The sequence below is a fragment of the Triplophysa dalaica genome, chromosome 6, assembly GCF_015846415.1.
Source record: "Triplophysa dalaica isolate WHDGS20190420 chromosome 6, ASM1584641v1, whole genome shotgun sequence".
Lineage (NCBI taxonomy): Eukaryota > Metazoa > Chordata > Actinopteri > Cypriniformes > Nemacheilidae > Triplophysa > Triplophysa dalaica.
Window position 1 is genome coordinate 18,073,024 of NC_079547.1, and position 21,568 is coordinate 18,094,591.

Genomic DNA, 21,568 nt, shown 5'->3' on the forward strand with positions numbered 1-21,568 from the left:
ATGTGCCTTCAGATCCACAAAATAACCGTGTTCTGCTTTGTTCAATTCTTAACCACAGGTCAGACCACATCTTAGCTTTTATTTACATCCTAAATACAGCATTTTAGTTATAGTGTGTATATTACATAAATTAGGTAACATATTTGCTATTTTAACATAGAATTAAAATGTTCTTGTGTGCTTTAACTGTAACTAAGAATAGGCGTTGAGAGTTTCATCTCGAACGTAATGACATTTCATTGAAATCTTCACCTAATATTAAATTTGATAAAACCAAATCAAAGTCCTTCTTTAAACAAGCCTAAATACATTTTTCTTCAGATAAAATTGAAACAATTGCTAAATATTTGATAAACAATTGTTGAAAGAACATTTTTAATGAAAGCAATTGGATATTAGATGACAAACCATAGGGCCCTCCGGGAGTAAGGATCTATAACGGAAGGGAAATCCGCAAACCACGAGGAGTGAATCCCAATCCATCTGCGCTGTTAAATCCACGTCGGTGTTTGGATAGCGCGCCTCCTGCTTTTCACTCCTATTGTGATGCTCTTGCTCACATACACACGCAGACTTTACCGAGCGCCAGCAGCTAAAGAAACTAATGTTGCCCTCTTAACCAACGATCGAGCTTTTAAAACGATGCCCTGATGCATCTTACTGAAAGCGCTGGAATTCGGAAAGTTTAAGAAGTGGAAAGGGAAAGTTGGGAAGTAATTGGTGAAGTTTTTCGGTAATCCAGTGCAGGAGCGCATCGAGCCATAATGGCGAGCCGTGCGCGGACAGGAGCGCTGGCTTTACCTCGATTCTCTCTCGCGGCGTGGAACAGACTCTACCGATCGTACTGGAATAACTTGAAGGTTACTAAGTGGAGCCTGTTTGCTCTGTTCGTGTTTATTTGCGTAGGGTTTTGTGGAGCAGACAGTGAGTTTTCTATCTTGGAGGAGGCTCAAGTTTTGGCAGTGCAGATGAAAAAGCTCTCCACACAGGAGCTGGGTGTCCTCACCATGCAGGTAACAAAACACACCTTTTAAAATGTCAGCTTTGTGCTTTTTATTCAAACCTTCCACGGATCATGTTTACTTCTGGTGTAGGGATCTCAAATAACTTGGGAAGTGTGAAATGAAGTTCGAGTTGTTTAGGTTAAGGTTAGATAGTCGCAGTTGCGTTGCATTGTTGCGCGTCCTGCCTGTTCAAATCGTGTATTTGCACAATTACCGTTTTGATTTGCATGATTTAAATTTGTAATAGAAAGTATAAAGTTGTTCTGGCTTTGAAAAACATGGTTGACATAATGACAGTCGTCACAATTGCATGTTATTGTTGTTCCTACGCTAGTATTCATGTTTGTAAAGGCTTGTATGAATGCAGCTGAATGCAGAGATTTAAAGTCTTTGTAAAGATTTTATATTTGAAAGATCCTTCACTTTTACTTCCTCTTTGTCAGTTTGTTCTTCAGGAATATCATAAATAACATTTGTCTATTAGTTTATTCAGTTAGTTGGAATGAGAACATATCCTATACATTTTACAAATATATACCTGAATATATATAACTGAATATTTGATGTAAAAACAAGCAAATTTCCTGTACATTCGCAGCTTTTTATGTCACTATGGGTGAATGTGTGTTTTTGGGTCTATTTATAAGCAAATTATTTCATAGCCTATGTAAATATATAACCAAACACGTATACGTAAAGACAGGTCGTTAAAATGATACAATGAATTGGCGCATTGTTACGCAATGGCACGTGTGATTTACACTGCATTGTGTGTGTAATTTGTCTACATTTCAGTGAGTGAGTTAGTTGATCTGACTAAAAAAATGAATTTCAAGCTCTGAAAATGAGTATTTATAAAACATTCATGGCATTCCATTGTATTCCCCCCTAAATTAAAAAAGCATAAAATGTGTTTTTCGTAACAAATGGCTAATTTTGCTGTGTAATATGCGTGGAAAAGCGCGCACTTCGGAGTGAGCGCGCACATAGATGGTCAGTAGGGGGCCAAACCCAAATGGCCTTTGATCTGTGGCACATTATACCGCTCTGCAAGCTCCTCCTTTCTTCGTCACACTCAGATGTTAATAATCTCCCTCTCTTTTTTTCTCTCACGCACTCTTCTCCCCCCACCCTGTTGCCTTTGGACATATAATTGGTTGTAATTAAAATGAATGAGTTGCGCATACAACTACATTTGTGAATTGGCAACATCTACCGAATATCTGTTGATGGGATCAATTTTTCTTTCCCTTCAACTTGCTGTGTGTTTGGCCCTGTGCCCATTAAAACAAATGTGACCTCATATGACGACAAACCCTTTTACACCTGCATCCTAGCTTTGATTCAAGGCATTAGAGGTTTGTTGAAGGCCCGCCCCAGTGTTTTAAAAGCTGATGCGTTTTTTTGAATGTGATGGCTTGAGGCTATATATAAATTTCATTTTATGTTAAAGTATGATTAGAATTTATAAGCAATTCAATTTGAGTCCCAAGAATTAAAGAAAACAATTCCACTTATTTGTGTTGCTATCAAGTCACATATATAGGTATGTATATGTTTCTTTAAATGTGTCTTCATAGGAAATTATCTAATTTAATCTAGCAGTATCTCGCCTACATTTTTAAGTATTGCTTGCAAAAATCATCAGCCCTGAGTGTCGTAAATAAAGTTACGGGTAGGGTTTATTTACTTTTTTTATTAGAAATATTACCCTTCGGACTTCACTGAGCACGCTCTGTTTCTCCATCAGGCTGGTGGCTGTGGTTTAAGTAAGGGGCTTTTTGAGCCGAGGCCTCCTAATTGAATAATGATGGTAATTCTTGAACGACATGTGTAAAAAGTAATGGACACCAGATTGATTATGCAGCATCGGTTGAGAGCTCTTGGGCTTTTATATTTGCCGTTTTCACTTCCCTCCCACATAAATGAACTTCATCAATGTCATATATTTATTAGCTGTGTGGCATTGAGACACATTATTGTGGTTAAAAAATTGGCGGTGAAATTCCTTTTTTCCCCGATGCACCTTTTTCTAAATGCTTTAATAGTTGATTGAATCTGCATGTAACTGTAGCTCTGTTTTCAGTACCCTTCAGATTGTGCAAATTTAAATCGCAAATTGTCAGTTTCGCTAAAACTAATGCTTGCATGAGATGTTTTTTCAGTCATATGTAAACCTATACTAAAAATTACCTCTGTCATCATTTTTGAAGTGATTTAAAGCGAGAGAAAAAAGTTATGCTTTAGTCGCGTAACACTGGTTTAATGGAAAGTCCTTGCAGTACTTTTTTGTCGACATTAAGAAAACATTGCGCAAATCTGTAATGAAAACCATGCCATTGCTACTTTTGGATTTGTTCAGTTGTTTCTCCAGTCTTTGCTGGTTTAGTCCTTCGTTCTCCAGCAGAAACTACGGACACGGGTTAGGACACAGAAGAAGAACGATTTAGACACGTACTTCCAGGAAATGCCAATAAACATATTCTATCGCTGTTCTTCCAACCTTTTCAGGTATTTTCATGATAATAAAGTATATTTATAATGATGATGTTTGACGAGTGTTGCATTTTCTAATGCACATTATAAACAATTTAATCTCATAGGGATTTTAGATCGAGCAGTACTTCCTACTGATCAAAGAGCCGTGTTTACAGAAGAGCTGTGCATAAAACACAGAATCGAAACCTTTGCGATTCAGAATAGATTCAAGACAGGTATAATTCGTGTGAATCGCGATACATCGTCCACAGCCCTTCTTTTCACAGTCTCTTGGTGGGATGATATTTGACGAAACAGGCAATTGAGACGACCGTTGCAAATAACCCACCCAGTTCAAGACAGTCTATCTATCAACCTGAGGCTATTAAAAAGAAGTGCAGCCTGATGCCCCACCCATTCTCTTACTGGCTCACTGGTCACACATCTATGGTTTGATATGGAAGATCTTGTAAGCTAATTCAGTTATAGTGGCTAAATGTGTAGTTTTCTGATGAGGGAATGTGTTTTTGTGGACATATTAATTAACTCCGATGTATTTCTGTGTTGACTGTCCACTACGTTATAACTTTGACCTTTAGAACTGCCTGCTCAAGTAGACACGATTCTCTGTAGGAACAGCCACTGATCCTGTCGTGACCTGCTATTAAGCTTCCTAGATTGTGTATAATTAGTTTTCTTTGAAATCAGGTGAAAATTATTATGATGACTCGATCTATGCCCTTGCAAGAAAATATTGGATTAAAATCGTTTTCTCTTTAGTTGTTTGAGGCGGTACACCTTTATAAAAGTTTTTGTCGGTATTAGAGCACACTGATATATCATTGGACAAAACAACACAAACTCATAGCATTTCAAAATGATTGTACAAGATAGTCAATTTGTAAAAAATAAAATTCATGGGATTACAATGGTACTATTTGGAAGTATTAGGAAGTAAAACAGTTCAATAACATCAACAATGTTTTTTTCTTTGAAAACAACAATGTTGTATTGAAAACAACGCTATTGCATTGATTCAAAAAGTGCTATTGGCTGTTGCATTGTACTGGCTGCAAGCTGTGGATGTAACATTTACCAGTAATGTATTTCAGACGTTTGATATAAAACAATAGCGGATTTTGCAGGACTGTTTGATAGCTGCTAAATCTAATCGAATTAAGACCACAAAACATGTGTGGCGTGTGTGTGTTTTGGCCCAATGCATCAGGCCTTTGAACTCGCAAAAAAATCATAATATAATAATGGCGGTTTCTGGAGTCTTTGCAAAACATTATTGTTCAACAATTCCCTTACAGTCAGTGAGTTTAATGCCGAAAGCAATTCCTGTTCTCCTTCTCTGTCCAGCTTTTTCATTTCAATACGTCACAATGATTGCAGACGGCTCCCTTCTTTTGGGTTCTCATATTTTCTGCTCTTTGTTTCAGTCTATTGTCAGCATTCTTTTGTCCACACTGGATTTTCAGTATACTGTTGAAACCCCTCCCGTTGAGATGCCAGACTCGAGTTAACAATCCGAAGGGAACGTTCCTCACCGTCTACGGCTGCGAAACATTTGTACGCTTTGATTGGGCATTCTGTGAGGAAAAAGGCCACCCTCACGATCCTCTCGCTGTTTATCACCATGGTAAAGTAAACCTCAGCGAAGCCATTGTGCCGCATTTTTTAATTCACGTGAAACTTCGCCGGGCCGGCTTCTCATTGCACGGCTGCGATGCGCTTGTTATTGAACGACCTAGTTAGAAAGTCTGCCGCACAGAAGCTTTTGAGAGGGGGTCTTTCATTCACAATCTCCCAGAGGCAAATCCCCCAACCTTTCACTTGGAGAAGAGCCTTCTTTCTGTGGTGCCTTTTATTAACCAGGAGCTGTAATTAACCGGCCTTATTTAATCAGTTTGGGCTCTTGCTCTCACACACACGCACGAAAGAATAGAAGCTTCATGGGAACCGGCCTTTGTGCCGCGCTCAAAAGGGTCTTTCAGCGCGTTCCTGCAGGGTCGACCTGGGATGGGACACAGGGCCTTATCACAGGGTCTTCAATAGGGAGGTCTTCGCACACCCTACCCTGTCCCAAGGGGGATGGGAACGAGAGACTAGAGGCCCCACAGCGCTTTTTAGAAGTGTGTCTGTGTTGGTGTTTGTTTGATGACTATGCGCAGTGGCTTGGTGCTTGTTCACTACTCAGCTTTGGTTTTTAGGACTGTGATGTCCCTCCCCCTCTTTTCTGACATAGACGGGCCCCACATTCACTGTGAGAGATGAGAAGGACCCTTACTGCATTCGAACCAGACTGTTTTTCCATTTCACTTTCTGTGACAGACCCCTTCTTCAAGGATCGAACCATCCTTAACGCAGTCTCATAGTATTGTTTGTCTTTGGTAGTTCTGTACAGCGAGTAACAGAAACTGATTGGATTAAAGAGCTTGATATCATTTAGGGATCAAGTATATGGCCACATTGTAATCCAATAGTTAAGCAAATTTAAGGCGTAATGACCCAGAGATAAAATGTTCACAAATTCACATTTAGAAGATACAAGTATATTCAAAACCTGCAGTCTCTAACTTCCCTAATGCAAGTTAACGTATTTTATGACATCATCCTGCACTTCAGCTTTTCATCAAAATCTTGGCTTGGTGGTAAACTAAACACTATTTTAAAAAGAGGGAGGAGCCATTCTATAAGTCCCACTCTAACTTCCTGTTTCAATATAAGTTTTGTGTTAAATTTAGTCATATTTATATAGCTCTTTTCACAATTTTGCATGTGTTGCAATGCAGTTTCACGTGCATTTTGTTTAGTCAACAGTTACTGTAGTAATGAGATTATAATAGTTATAAAAAAGAAGACACAGAATACATGTTATTATAATACATAGTTACTGGTCCATTTTTAGTTATATAGTTTAAATAACATGTTGTTTTTCAATCAGAAGCTGTTCAATTGTTTATTATTGCATTATATATGAATGCATAAAACAAAGCTGCACATTTCAAGGCTATTCACAGTAGATCTTTATATTAGGAGTAGCTTTCTTTGCACTCGATTGTTATGCATTTTGAATTCAAGAACCTCCTGAGTTACCAATGCCGCATGTATTATGCAGACAAGAGCTAGTTTTACTGGAAGTATCTTGAAACTGGAATTTTTCAGCATGGTAGGAGCAGAGGTTGCGCTAGACCTTTACATTGTCTGTCATTTTGACGGACAGGCTCGTAAAAATCCTTCACTATCAATTTTTACCTGTCACTATGGTGCAAGGTGATGTTACGTACTAATTATCATGTTTGTGACATCATCACTATGTACATGCGTTTACTCTCTGTACTTACTGAACTGAAAACCCAATAAAGTTGAAGTCGTTTCCATATTTAATGTTGCTGTTGTCAGACAGAGAATAATAATTACAGATGAATGTTTCTATTCATATGTCCAGTCAGTAACAGGTGCTTGTAAATGCTGTTTTGTAATCATTCATTCACTTAAAGCTGCTGGTTGGTTATGCTGGTTGGTTATGAATGTGCTGCTTCTGCTGCTCACTGAACGGAAACGACGCAGAGAGACTTTTTTAAGGTTTATCCAAAATGATGCTAGTCGCTATCGCCATTTGAAGGAAAAAAGTCTGTAAACACCTCACTACTGTGTGTATGTGTGAGCACGCGGCGCGGGGGTCTGATTAAGTGACAGATGAATGCATGCATTGCAGAATCAGATCCAGAAACAACGCCTTAAACAACGACAAAAAAATTGTGTTATTATGAATAGTGTCAAAAGATTTTTGGTTTGTTTTGAGACTATGGTGAAACAAATTAGACGCTATTGAGTCATCATAGTGTAATGACTTGTTTATACACGCCTGGCTCCGCACCGCGAGTCTCCGCTGATCCCGCGTGGGTTTTCCTGAATTGAGTTTGAAAGTAATGAATGGGAAAAATGCGCCCTTTTCTCCGGTCACTCGCGATTACGTTCTGCTGAAAGGAAATGATTGGATGCTACCAACTTGACATAAAGAGAATTACATTTGCCATCGTTGTAATCTGTCAAAATGACGGACGGCCTTCAGATCTTTCCGTCTCTGGTAAAAAGAATCCGTCAATGACCGAGAATTTTGGGTTAACGTGACCTCTGGGCAGTAGTAGAACCTTGAACTGCTGAGTGACAGACTGAGTACACAATCTATGCAACTAGACTAATTCACTGTGATATAAATAACTACACTTCATTAATCCTGAAACCCTTGTGAAAGCAGCAGTCATTGGAGCATCTGCTTCACTGTCTTTATTCAAAGCCATTCACAAAAACAGTGCTTATGTATAGCAGATGCTCTTCAACTCTTCCACGTTTGTGAAATGCATAATTTAATCAGGCCTCGTTTTATTAGTTCCAGGGACTGTTTTCCATGAAAGCAAGTTTAACGTATACGTGATAAATTGCTGCATATGGGAAAAATTGAGCAAAATGGTCTCTCTCTGTCAGAAAGGAAGGAGATGGATATGTTTAAGATGGGATAAGAGAAGCCTTTGTGTCTGGTCAGCAGGTCACTCCCTGATTTAAAGATTAAAGAGAGTTCGTAAATGCGAAGCTTTGTAGTTTGCTTCCCATCCAGGTGTATCTGATAACCTTTGAGATAAGAGGGTAGGTGGGAATTCCTCTTTTTTGCTACTTGGGGAACATTTCCATGGGTTCAAGAGAGGCATAGAACGGGCTGGGCCTGTGTCTCAGTTAGGTCTTTGTGTTTACCCAGTCTTCCATGCTGCATGTAGCAAATAATCTTATATATGGAAATATGTGAATTTAAAACTCGGGTGTCTTAAACCGAAATCTTGGGGCCACTTGCCATGTTTTTTTTTTAAGAAGGCCAGTGTTATGACAGATACAAGTGTTTATACATCCATGAGTTCTGTGCATTTGTTAGCATACAACCTAGCGCACATGTTCACACATGTACTCTAGTTATATATTATGTTTACCAGAGATAAAGGAACTCAAAGACTTGACCAAAATGCAAGAAGTTAAAAATTAATTTGACAGCTGGATTTAGAGGAACAGTTCATTTCATAAAAATAAGCATTTACGACTGTTATTCAGAAGCCAATGTTTATAGTTTAAACTGTTAGAAATATAAATCTTTTTCTAACACCAATAATACATTTAATAACATTCTGGAGTTGTATAGATTACTTTTGAGGGCAGTACAACGAGTAGCCTAGTGCGTCTAATCGAAGGCAAAACAAGAGTTTTTGTTTACATAATATATGTGTATGTACAGTGTATAATAATTATGTATATGTAAATACACACGTGCATGTATATTTTTATGCAAAATTTACGTGTATATACATTCTAATATAATATATATTATATATAAATATAATATTTCAGTATTTTTCTTAAAACTATACACATTCATGTATTTACATAAACATTATTACGCACAGTATTATTACAAACAGATATGTTATACAAACAAAACCTTTTATTTTGCTTTCAATTAGACTAATCTTTGTAAGTTATTACTATTATAATGATAGTATGTGCTTTTTATGTCTTTTTGTGGAGGTCCAGTTGTGTAACAAAGACAAGGAGAGCCAGCATTTAAAAAAAAAACTGTTGTAATACTGGGATGGCATTACTAACAAAGTGAGAACATTTTAATGTTTGCCTTAATAAGCCCATTAAAGATAAACTATCAACACCCAAGGTAAAGTGATGATGTCATATCGATATTTAGAGCTATACCATTGTAATGGATGAATACCATATTCATGGTAATTAATTAAAAAAAAATCTAGTTGCGTGTTTTTTTATTTTTTAAATAATACTATACTTGATATTGAAGTTTGGCACCCTGTCCTGCCGCCCAAGATGAAACGGGAAATGACCTCAGATAATATCTGAACTTTTGACACGATCTCTCTTTCGCAGCGTGTACTTTGAAAGATAAAAGGACCTTGACTCGGAGGCCACTAATTGGCAACAAAAAGAGAGCCTTCCCGCTTTGAATTCTCGCAAAAGAAGGAAAGCTACTGGTGCAACAAACAGCAGCTGTGTTTTGCTATGACTCGCTATGTTTTGAGTCTGGCTGCTGCTTGCCAAGGACAGTTACTTCATCTGCCCGGAGCGAATGGTAACGTAACACCTGCTTTAGCGTGGCGGACGAACTTGTATGGTAGGCGCGAGAGCACATTTCCCCTTTCTGATATGTAAACATGACAGGGAATCAAAAATAATTTTCATTGGCCGCGCTATCCCGTTTGCTCCCCGGTTTAGACTATTTACAAGTATTTTCAAAGTAATACATATGACTATTTTTTCGTCTTCCCCAGAGACTCAATATAGATGTTGAGCAGTGTGGTCGATTAGCCGGTCTTGTCTTGCGATTGCTTTAACAGTCTGGAACAATTTACTGGCTGATTTACAAGGTGCCTGTGCATCTGAGAGAGAAACCGAGGAAGAAGTGAGCAAATTTGTGGGAGGGAAAGAGAATATGTTTGTGCTCGATGTGTGTCTGCTCTCTTCTCAGAAAGACCCGGCAGCGGTCTGCTTGGCACTCGTGATAGTGTGTATGTGTGAACTGGTTCAGTGCCAGCCTCTCTTTTATAGGAGTCTTGGGGACAGCGCTCTGGGCCTCTGGTGTCTGTTGAAAGAAAGACTGTGTGCAATGAACAGCTTGCAGCAGTGCACTGTGGGAATGCAGGTGGCTTAGGACACTTGATAATAATGTGTGTTTTCACCCTATTGAAAGGCTTGATGTACTTGCTGTGAAGTTATGTAGCCTGAAACTGTGTATTGGAGTGAATTGTGTTCTGACTCGACAGGTAGGCACTACACATGCCACGGGTTTGATGACAGAGTTTACATTCCAGTTTAAAGCTGGTATTAGCTTAAAGACCCGTTCCCACCAAGAACGATAAGCATTAGTGCTACAGTATAAATTAGGTATATTTTGAGCTTTTGCACCTCAGTTTTACAAAAAGTTAAAGTAATGTGACATGACGTGTGGCCAAGAAAAACAGCATATGCTGGTTTGGTATGTTTTGATGCTGGTCATTTGCTGGTTTAAGCTGGTCAAACCAGCATCAAAACATACCTAACCCAGCACATGCTGCTTTTTTCAACGGGGATACTTGGCCTCACGTCACATCACTTTAACTTTCTTGTAAAACTGAGGTGCAAAAGCTCAAAATAAACCTAACTAATACTGCAGATGCTAATACAGTTATCGCTATTGTTATCGTTCTTGGTGGGAACGGGTCTTTAAACTAATTTCAGCTGTTGAACAAAACAGCATATGCTGTTTTGATGCTGGTTTAAGCTGGTCATGTGCTGGTTTAAGCTGGTCAAACCAGCATCACAACATACCTAACCCATGACATGCTGTTTTTTTCAACATGTATGGAGTCAGAATTTGTGCTCTGCATTTCACCCATCCAAATACAAACAGACAGCAGTGAGTAACACACACCATGTACAAACCCTCGGAGCAGTGGGCAGCCATTCGGTGCCTTGCTCAAGGGGCTCACCTCAGTCGTGATATTGAAGGTGAAAGAGAGCTCATAGTCATGTAGCATTACAGTTTTCTTTTTCTCATACGGTTTTTAAAACCGTAATAGTTATGTACGATAAATATAATTGTGGAACAGATATAGGTGTGTTTCAGAAAATGCAATGCTATCTCTATTTTTTTAACATGAGCAGACTAATCACGGTGCTTGCGGTCTGCATATAATTGACACGATGTTACATTTTTGGAGAGGTGCATGTCAGGGTTCGGCATTACTGTAGACTGTATAAAACATGGACGTATTGTCCGTGAGGTCACCCGTAGGTTTCTGAGAAGCTGTTTAGAAGCTTGGAGTGGGCAGATCCGGCCGTCACCATCTTAGCAGCCAGTCACTCCCGGATAATCGAAAATGGGGAAAGAGGCGTGACGTGGTTAGAGCAGAGGCGCCTGTTGCTGAAACCACTTATCACTCAAGTGGCCATACACCTAATTTGTAGAATTTTAAGGCTTAAAATAAGTTAAACGGGTGAGTTATAAAAACATTTACCCTCCTCAGAGTTGTCATGATGGATAAAGTTAGCTATAGACCAAAATCCTTTTTTTGTACCAAGCTTTAAACATGTTTTTTTTCCTGCTGTAAAGTTGCCCACTTTAACATTGAGCTCAATGAGATTCTGTCGATGAATTGCAGTTTAATTCACTTCCGTGTTGGCTTCACGCTTGGGCATAACGCATGCATACAGCAAAGAAATATAACAAAAACACAATACAACAAATAGATGTTTATGTATTGGATGTGTTATAGAAATGAGTTACCCGTTTAAAATTTGGTAAAAATAGTCATATGAGCCGGATCAGATGATAGTTATACCAAACTCAATTTCTAAAAGGTTTCAAATATAAATGTTGCAAAATGCCAGATCACTTATTTGCGTGGTATTGTGAGTTAATTACTGATTTTTGATATGATAGATTAATGCTGTCTTTTTTAAGCTTAGACTCTTAATCTAGTTATTGATTAAGTCACTGAAATCATGAGCATTCATTTAGGGATTCACCTCAATGAAAATTCTTGGCTGAAGCTTAATAAAAATGAAACACTTGGCCGAAGGGCGAACAACGAACATGGCTTTTCATATCTCATCTATTTATTTGGCCAAATTTTTCACTATTGCATAAAATGAATGGTCAATTTTTTTTCTAGCTTTTCAATATAATGCAATATAATTTAAAATAAATCTAAGCAAAACAAGATGGCAAAAAAAATGTGATTGTCTTTACTAGGCCATCTGTGAATGTAGGCTACTGTACAATGTGCCCCCTACAACAAAACACTTCAATAAAAAGTTTCATACTACATTTTAAGCTATAAATATGAATAAACGAAAACTGTTGTATTATTATTGGCTACACAGCAAAATGTTTAAAGAAAAAAAAACATCCACGCAAGCAATTCTGACGGACAACCATTTCAGTTCACGTCTCTCCTGCAAAATCCGCCCACAATAGCTGACCATTCTCTCAGAAGGTGCTTTCGTGGCCGGGATGCACAGAACATACTTTGACAAGTTGCTTAGTACAGGGAACCATTTGCACGCATCCACTGCATGATGTCGAACTCTCCCTCTCTCTCTCTCTCTCTCTCTCTCTCCCCCTTTCTCTCTCTCTCCCCCGTTCTCTCTCTCTCCCCCTTTCTCTCTCTCTCCCCCTTTCTCTCTCTCTCCCCCTTTCTCTCTCTCTCCCCCTTTCTCTCTCTCTCTCTCTCTCTCTCTCTCCCCCTTTCTCTCTCTCTCTCCCCCTTTCTCTCTCTCTCTCCCCCCCTTTCTCTCTCTCTCCCCCGTTCTCTCTCTCTCTCTCCCCCTTTCTCTGTCTCTCTCTCTCTCCCCCTTTCTCTGTCTCTCTCTCTCTCCCCCTTTCTCTCTCTCCCCCTCTCTCTCTCTCTCTCTCTCTCTCTCTCTCTCTCTCTCTCTCTCTCTCTCTCTCTCTCTCCCCCTTTCTCTGTCTCTCTCTCTCTCTCTCTCTCTCTCTCAAGCATGTACCCCTCAGTAGTGCACAGCGCTATTAGCATTTACTGTATTCTCTTGTACGGACATCTGTAGACAGTCTAATTCTGATGATTATATTCGGCATAATTACCTTATTATTTATATAAATGATAACTTTTTATTGGTTTGTTGTCTGACTCCTTTAATGTTTTATTAGTTTGTTGTTTTTGGCATGATGATGCCCCTAGTTAGCTTCAGCTTTACTTCTTGCTTTGTTTGTTTCAATGTGTGAGTTTACTACAACACAACCAGAATAAGCCCATCAGCTGTATTTGAGTATGGATTTGCCAAGTTATTTGTAAATCTTGTTTTATCTTTAGGTTCCTGCACAGAGGATTAGGTGGGTTTGTTTGTTTGCACTGTCTTTGTGATGCGTTACGGCCAGTGCCAAAATGAAGTGCTGTATTTCTGTATTTACCTGGATTTGTGAAAAGGAGATTTGCATGAACCTGGCAGCATTCTCAGTGGAAATGTCATGATTTAGGGAGCAGTTTCGAAGGAATGTAAGCAGTAACTTGACAGCAAATATATCTTCAGTTGCCTGAGGTGTTTACTGTCTTCACTTCAAGACTTGTGTCCTATGTTTTTCTTCAATGTGAGCTTACCGGTGTGCACGAATGCATATTTGCGAAAGGAAAAGTGATCCATTAGCTATCCAGGTGTTTTGATGATCCAAACTGTAGGCTTGTAACAGATTGGCCTATATATTCGGACAGTATCTGATGAAATTTTCAAACTATTCCAAACATTTCCAAACTGTGACTTGGAAATTATCATATTGTTTCATAGATAGCAGTAGACGTCTGTATATTTTTGGCTCTTTGGTTCCCACCCCAAATGAGACTTTGCTTCATTATCTGATACAAGCTACTATAAAAGTTTTTTATTATTTATACACCCAGTAGCAGTAATGGTTTGTACTTGAGCCTAAGTCGGGGTTCACAGCATAATACCTTGAGTCTAATACAGTGGATATCAGAGGCCCTTGTTCCCCCATCCATCTCCGTCCAGCTCACCGATGCTTGTCTGTAACCAAGCCCCTGTGTCCATCTGAGCGTGTTCACCACGCACCCTGAATTCACATCCGGCAGGCAGCCAACAGAGCCTTTGTCCTACAGACTGAAGCAAGCGGTAGGATTCTGCTCTGTCTTACTGATCCGAGAATAGAGCAGGAACTAACAGGAGATAAGCACTGATCCCAGACTGGAATGATTCTCCCTGATCACTGGAATGTGGTTCCTCTGTTGGCTGTGTATTCACTGGAAAACAACTTTAAATACTCGTTTGAAGTGGTTGCAGTAAATTGATGTTAAGATCAACTTATTATTAAAATGTTCCTTGTTCACTTTGCAGTCCCTGAGCAGACTGCAGTTTTTAATTTTCAAATATGATTTTAATATGTTTTACAGTACGCTGCAGGGAAATTAATGAATTAATTTAATAAAAAAAAAAAAAAAAAATCCTACTCAAAAACATGTAAAACTAGAGGTATCCTCTCTCAAATACTACATGTTCAGTGTGAAAGGAAAACTCCAATTTTCATGATGAAATGTTAGCCCAGCTATCATTTTCCATGACTACAAATAACATCAGGAAGTATTTATTAGGGCTGTCAAACGATTATTCATGATTAACCGCATCCAGATTAAAAATTTGTGATTGAATAATATATTTCTGTGTGAACTGTGCCCGGAGTTATGGTTTTGATTTTTGTCATTTTTGTAATTTATTTTGTTTATTTTTTATGTTGCTATATAATATTAATACACATTTATTTTAGTATTATTTTAGTTTTTATTTATTGTTATAATTTTAATGCTTTAAACTTATTTCTGAGTCAACATTTCAATTTTTCATTTATTTTACGTCATTATTTGATATGATTTTAATTTACAGAAGCGTTTTCAAAGATTTAATTTAAGTAAACTAAAATAACCTTGCTGTGCCTATTAATTTTGTATTAATAAACACATACACACATGCACATAATTAAGAAAAATATAAAAATGTATTCGTACATACTAAATACATCTAAATTCTTCCTAAAAATATGTACAGTACTTGTTTATACATTTAAAATGAATATGCACACTACAAATACATATTAAATGTAAACACAAACCTTTGTTCTGAAAGCCATAAATTGCGATAAATTGTTTGACAGCCCTTGAATTAATATTGCACACAAGACCCTACTATGGTTATGGGCATACAAAATAAAACATTCAGGTATAGACCGCTTTGGAAAACGTAAGAGACGCTGATCCAGCAGAACTTCCCGTTTCAGTTTTTTAACTACACAAACGTTTGAAAAAGGTGCAACAAACAGAACATTTATAACCAAATCAAAACGGCAAGCGATTATCTCCAAGATTCAATTAAATATGCAAGATTAAAAAAATGTAATGCATAAAAATGAAACCGCATGAGTGCTTCTGGACCAGTGTTTTTAACTTGCAAAGTAATTTATAATTGCAAACTTTCCTAATGAATGAACATTTTGATTCAATATTTTGTTTCAAATATAATAAATAATTTTTATTTATTTAGTGTTTTTGTGTAAAAATCTATTTTAGTGCGTTGTAGTTCGTTGTTCTCCTTCGGACTACAATGTCAGAAGAATATTTGTTTCACCTCAGTGATGCAATACAGAAGCATATACCCATGTAATGGAACTTAAACGCTCCCCGGGGACCGCTCTGTTCTTAAGTCTTGCAACACACAGAGCACATTGGTACAGTAATTGTAGTTCGTGTTGGTCAGGACTCGGGCACTGTTTCTTTGAATTATTCTGCATTCTTTAGTGACAGCTCTACAAAGCCTCTCTTCTGAGCCACTGGTCCCCTGTCTCCCGTTCCTGTCACCGCTCTATGAGTAGTGGCTCTGGGTCATCGGGACAAAAAAGAAGCAAGGTTTTGTTAAACGATATTTCCCAGGAACAGAAGATCACTACATGGGGTCAGAGAATGTAATCCATCCTACAGAATCTTCTACCAATGAAAGATATTCAATTTTTAAACATGATTGGTTGACTTCAAGTTTGGATTATGTAACTGGTTGTATGTTACTGATGGTAAGTAAATTGGTAGCTGTATGATTTGCATGTGCAGAGAAATATTTGCAGAAGTGTAAATCATGTTGCAAGGATAAAACAAGGATTTGCATGTGCAGAGTAGGGTTTTCAAGGTTTTGAATGACGTGAGGATAAACCCGTGACAAAAATGTTCATTTATGGGTGAACAGACCCTTTTAGCTGGATGGGTCTGAAATGTTGGCTTCAACAAGTTGGGTGACAGCGTCTGATTATCGTGTTCCCATAAACTCGCACAGACCACCAGGGATGTTTGATCTGTATTGCGTGTTTTTTATGTGGAAAAAGAGATTTGCCTCTCCGTCCAAATCCTGCTGTTGGTCAATGTTTGTTTTGCGTTCCCACATATCTCTCTCTCACCCTTCTTCTGTTTTCTCACTTAAAACCTTAGAATGATGTGCAACACACGGGTGTAATTGTGGGAACAGGTGCCAGATCTGTTGGCTGTGTTAAAGAAGAATGGGCATAGAGGGCAGCTAAGCCTGATTTAGCCCAGACCATCTGTGGTCGTTGTGGATTGGGGTGGTTGGCAAATTGGAAAGTCGCACCACCATGAGTGCCAGGGTAGCTAGTGCATGGACCAGGGTTTGGAATATGACCCACGTGTATCACAATAATTGGAAAGACTCAACAAAATTGTTGTTGACATTCTGGCACACCTGACCATTATTATTGCATCACTACTTGGAGAATTGTAGGCCAGTTGGGTGTCTTGGTTCTGGTGTGATGTTCCAAGAATCTATTCATCATGTGTGCTTTTATGTATTCCTTTGATCTCTCAGTAAAGCAGTTTATTAGTTGTTGAATGGTATTTCAACCTAACAAGGGCCAGGTTTGAAGTTCTAAAGTTTACTTGCATCTTTAGTCGAGCCAAGTTCATGAAAATACAGGCAGAACGATTTCTCTTTCAACAGGAGAAATTGGACTATTGTGGTAAAAATTGATTTATTAGACATTTTTACAAGGTAGTACTTAATTGATGTTCTCCAAACATTTTTATGGCATATTTCAAGCCTTAATTATTCAATTAAGCACAAATTGCTTAACGTTCAAGCTTTTTGAAACGTAATTCAGGTGTGCCGTTTGTTTTTTGTTGTTTTCTAAACTTTCCAGTTGACCTGGTGAAATAACTTTTACGATATTACAATTTTTCTTCCATTTATTTATCCATGTAAATACCGGTGTCCCTGTTTACTGGTGCCGCTAAAATAACTACTCTTCTCAGGATGTCGTTCTTTTCCCTATTAATCACAATCAAATGTGCATGTATGTACTGTATAAGAAAGGGCATCTTGAACTTGGCGCTTCACAGCCAAACACCTAGTTTATCAAACCGTCGTGCCCTGACTTGTGCTGAGGTGTTTTATTTATTTCCATTTTTATTTACCATAAAGACGTCACTGAAGAATAACATGATGCTTATGTGTCGGCTTCTGATCATTTCCCCGGACATTTTATTACAGATATGTTTTTTTTTAAGTAGCAGGTTTAAAGTTAATCCCTATCTGCAAGATAAATCACTGTTTAAATAATGGAGCACCAGAATTATAGTTAATCTAGATATACCGCAAATTTAAACCTGGATCAAATGATATCTTAAATATAAACCTGATTATTTTTAAACAAGGTTTACAGCTTGGTGCAACGGAATTATTTAATAAACTTTAATTTATTCTAGATTTAGGCCTAATCATTGTTGTTTCAACTCACAAGACATCATTATCTGATTACATGAGAAACAAAGGGAACACAATTCTTTTAATATCAGTGTTTTTGGGCCCGTCCCTTGTTGTGTGAGGAACATTATGAACATAGATCTTTATTATGCTGCTGCCCCAGTTAATATTGTCCAATTGGTCGCAGTCTAGAGCCCTGAAACTCCATCAGTTCAGTGTGTTCCTACACAGACCTTTCCAATTTTGGAGGAAATGAAGCGGCGTCTTCATCGTTCCTCATAGATGGATGAACTGCGGGAATGTCAGACAGGGTTGTGGACTTTAAGACCTTCCCCTTATTTTCCGTTCTTCTCCCCCCTCTGCTTTTCTAAGCACTTGCGAACTTGCGTTTGAAGCTCACACTTCACCACTGACAAACACAGTGCTCATCTCCCAAATTTTAACACTCCTTGAGAGAAAAGATTAGAGATTCAGAGTCTCTGTCATGTTTACCTCCAAATGTTCAGTAGAAGTACTGTCTGCTGCCCTATTTATAGCCAGAACAGTCTGAAAGTCTCTCTCATATTTTCTTTTAAGTGTTGCCATGGTGTAAATGAGATCTAGCTTAACTACATTCGAAACATCAAATAGGTCAGGACACTTGATATATGAATTTACTTTCATCTTTTTACTTTTCCATATTGCAAAATGCGTGACTGTGTCTCAAGACTGTGGTGAATGTTGTATCACCTTCAGACTTTGGAATTGAAGTTGATGTTTTCAGTTCAATTCATACCAACGGACCTTTTTGTTTTTTAGTGTTCAAATAACACAGTCATGTAAAACAGATAAAAAGTTTATTAAAAATCTGAAAGCATTACAATTTTACTGAAAGTTTTTTTTTTTCTAAAAAATATTAAATTCTGAAAGCTATGCCGAATGCAGAAAGTCAACGTAATAAAACACTCAGCCTCTCAACTGTTGTCATTGTTTTTCGGGCCCCCTTCACATGTGGAAACCATTATATCCTGTCTGCCGGGCTGAAAGAAAACAGGACTGCCGCGAGTCGGAGATCTGCGAGAGAATCCGCTTCATGACCCCGTCTCTCAACGGGCCCCTCAGTGTTTGCACAAAGAGGTTTTGTTATTGTAGGACCCCAGGCTCTGTCGGCCCCTCCACTGACACTCAGCCCAAAAACACAAGTTCAGCCCACAGCAGATCAAGAACACACGGCCATGATCTCTGTAGTGATTTATCTACACCTTGTAGGCTGGGGAAGGTTTCCTATAGTTCCCTGTTTAGACTGTATGTTGATGGAGGATGTGTTAAGAGTATCTTGCTATTAATACTTCACTTCTTAGACACCCCAGACATCCATCAGACATACTTAGGCTAGTTATGCGTAACCGTTGAAACCGAAGCCATTTTTTACTCCAGGGTTGCTCACTGTCATTACTTTGGTTCTGCTGGTCAGAAACGTCGGAGAGGTTTTGGTATTAAAGAACCATTAAAACAACTTCTGCTCCATTATCCTGATAACTCGGTCAGAGTATATATGGCATCCACCCTTGTGCTCGCATGTGGAACTCATTTTACCCTCACTCTTCTCGTCACCCCAACCCCCTCACAAACACAGAGTTGGGTTTATTCGGATAATGCGAAGCACGTCAGCTGCACCTTTCAGTATCTGTTAAGACGTTGGGGAGATATAAAACATATAAAATGTTCTGGGAAAGTTGTCTGCAAGAAAAGTTGGTTAGAAAGATGTTAAACTTTTGAACTAAAACTGACTTTGCAGGAACTCATTTTGTGCTGTGAGCTTAAAGGAAAATGTATGGTTCATGCTGTAACGTGTTATTTGAGATGGTGTGGCAGAATAAGGACGTCTACACCCTACAGTTTACCTTGCGTCTGAACACTACTGTTTCATGGACATTAGGGCTTGACGCCATATTTCATTTCAAACAAATGAATGCGAGGCTGTTACGCACAGTCCAGTCTATGTTAACAGTTGAAACACACAAGACTCAAGACTATTTTTTTATTATTATTATTTATATATATGATGAACATATGAAGAGTTTGGTTCCAAAAGGAGGGAACCCAGTTTTAAAAAGTCCAAGAATCCCATTTTTATTATTTTTTTATTCGGTTTTGTTGTGTTAGTTAGCTGTCTTTCTTGAGTTAGTATGGCTTAAATCAAAACAAAGTTATCTCATTTTGGAACCAAACTCTTTGTATGTAAATTTGTGTATATAATGTATATAATTAATCAGTTGCATTTTAAATAACGCCACGCTGTTTATTCTTTAGGTGCATGTGAGGTTGTGTATTCAGTGATTTTCACAGCAAACCCAGATTCAGGTGCACATATAAAGTGCAACACTGTGAGACTGGAGGAGGGTGAGCAAGAGAGAACACATCAGAAGGGAGGCAAGCGTGCCTCATTCTGGAGCACAAGCCTTTGTAGTGCAATGAGCACATTGCTTCTGAGAGTTAGAGAGGGGGGTTGGGGGGACGAGGGCGAGAGGGGGTACCTGCGGCAGGAAATCGCAATAGCATCCCAGACTGGCTTCTGTTGTCTGGCCTTTCATCTTCTCTGTTTGTACCCAGTTTCCCTTGTTGCTGCCACAGCAACTAGGTGTTGTCAGCTGTGAGGAAATGTGGGATTTAATATCCGATCGTTCATAAAGCTGCCACTTATTCTAATAAAACACACATTTATTTGAAGGACCGTTTCGGTATGCTCAGGAAGAATGTGATAACAGTTTAAATGGAAAAAAATATTTGAAGTAGAAATGGAATTAATTAGGTGTTTCGGGTGTAAATATGGGCAAACATTTAGCAGTACAATGACTTGGCAATGTTGATTTGGATTGTTATATATAATTTTTTTTCTTGTTTATGACGCCTTTTTGTTTGGGTTCGTAATCATGAATGTGTTGTATAGAAAATAATCACTTTTGTCAACTATTTTGTCTTTCCTATACATCCCTCATGAACTATGAACATTGCAAAAAAAGTTCACAAAAAATTATTCCTACTTTATTTTTTATGGCTGTGTAATCTAAACACATATGGCACCATAGAAAATAGGCTCAAAATAAATCAAATATGACTTGTGCGCTATATACTCGAGTCTTAAATATATATTTTAAATAATCTTAAACATAATACAGTTTTTTTTTTAAAGAACCAGATTTTAAGATTGGTGTCTACACTAGTGCATTTTCAATGAAGTAACTTAGAGAGAGGTTGCTGCGTGTTACACAAGACTGTAAAGCTGCAAAACACGTCTTCGTTTTTAAACTCCTCCATTTTCCTCATCCTCACTACAACACGAAAACTGTGTATTCAAATGTATCCACTTTCAATAACTCAGTTTTCGTTGACAAAAATCCCGTCTTCGTGTGGACGAAAGGCCAACGGAGTGAAAAAGATTTGAAAATGTATTAATGTGGACACGCTTTAGATTAGTCAAATCTTGACATCCACCGCTATCTTTCACTGGCATGTTAATGAAATGTTCAGTATATTGGTTAATACAGTTCACAATACCAGATTTATGCTACTTTGATGAAACACACATTGCTTCTTCTCTAATAAACTCATGAACTTTTGCAGGATAAGGGGCGATTCACATTTCGCATTTTAAAGCCGCATTCTCTGACCGGTTCTATGAAACTCTGAAAAGTTCAACTTTTTCCATCTCGATGCGGCACTGACGCGCCCCGAGACAAATGTTGTGTGACTTCAATTAAAATAACGAACTT

General features: G+C 38.2%; 1 protein-coding gene across 1 annotated transcript in view; it reads left to right on the plus strand.

Annotated features, from left to right (window-relative positions):
- The first annotated feature begins 557 nt into the window (after positions 1-557).
- Positions 558-21,568, plus strand: part of LOC130424791 (VWFA and cache domain-containing protein 1) — a 65,807-nt gene continuing 44,796 nt past the window's right edge. Inside the window, exon 1 of the mRNA XM_056750711.1 lies at positions 558-1,013. Coding sequence (XP_056606689.1) covers positions 765-1,013 — 249 coding nt within the window. The 5' untranslated portion in view covers positions 558-764. The remainder of the gene's footprint in view (positions 1,014-21,568) is intronic.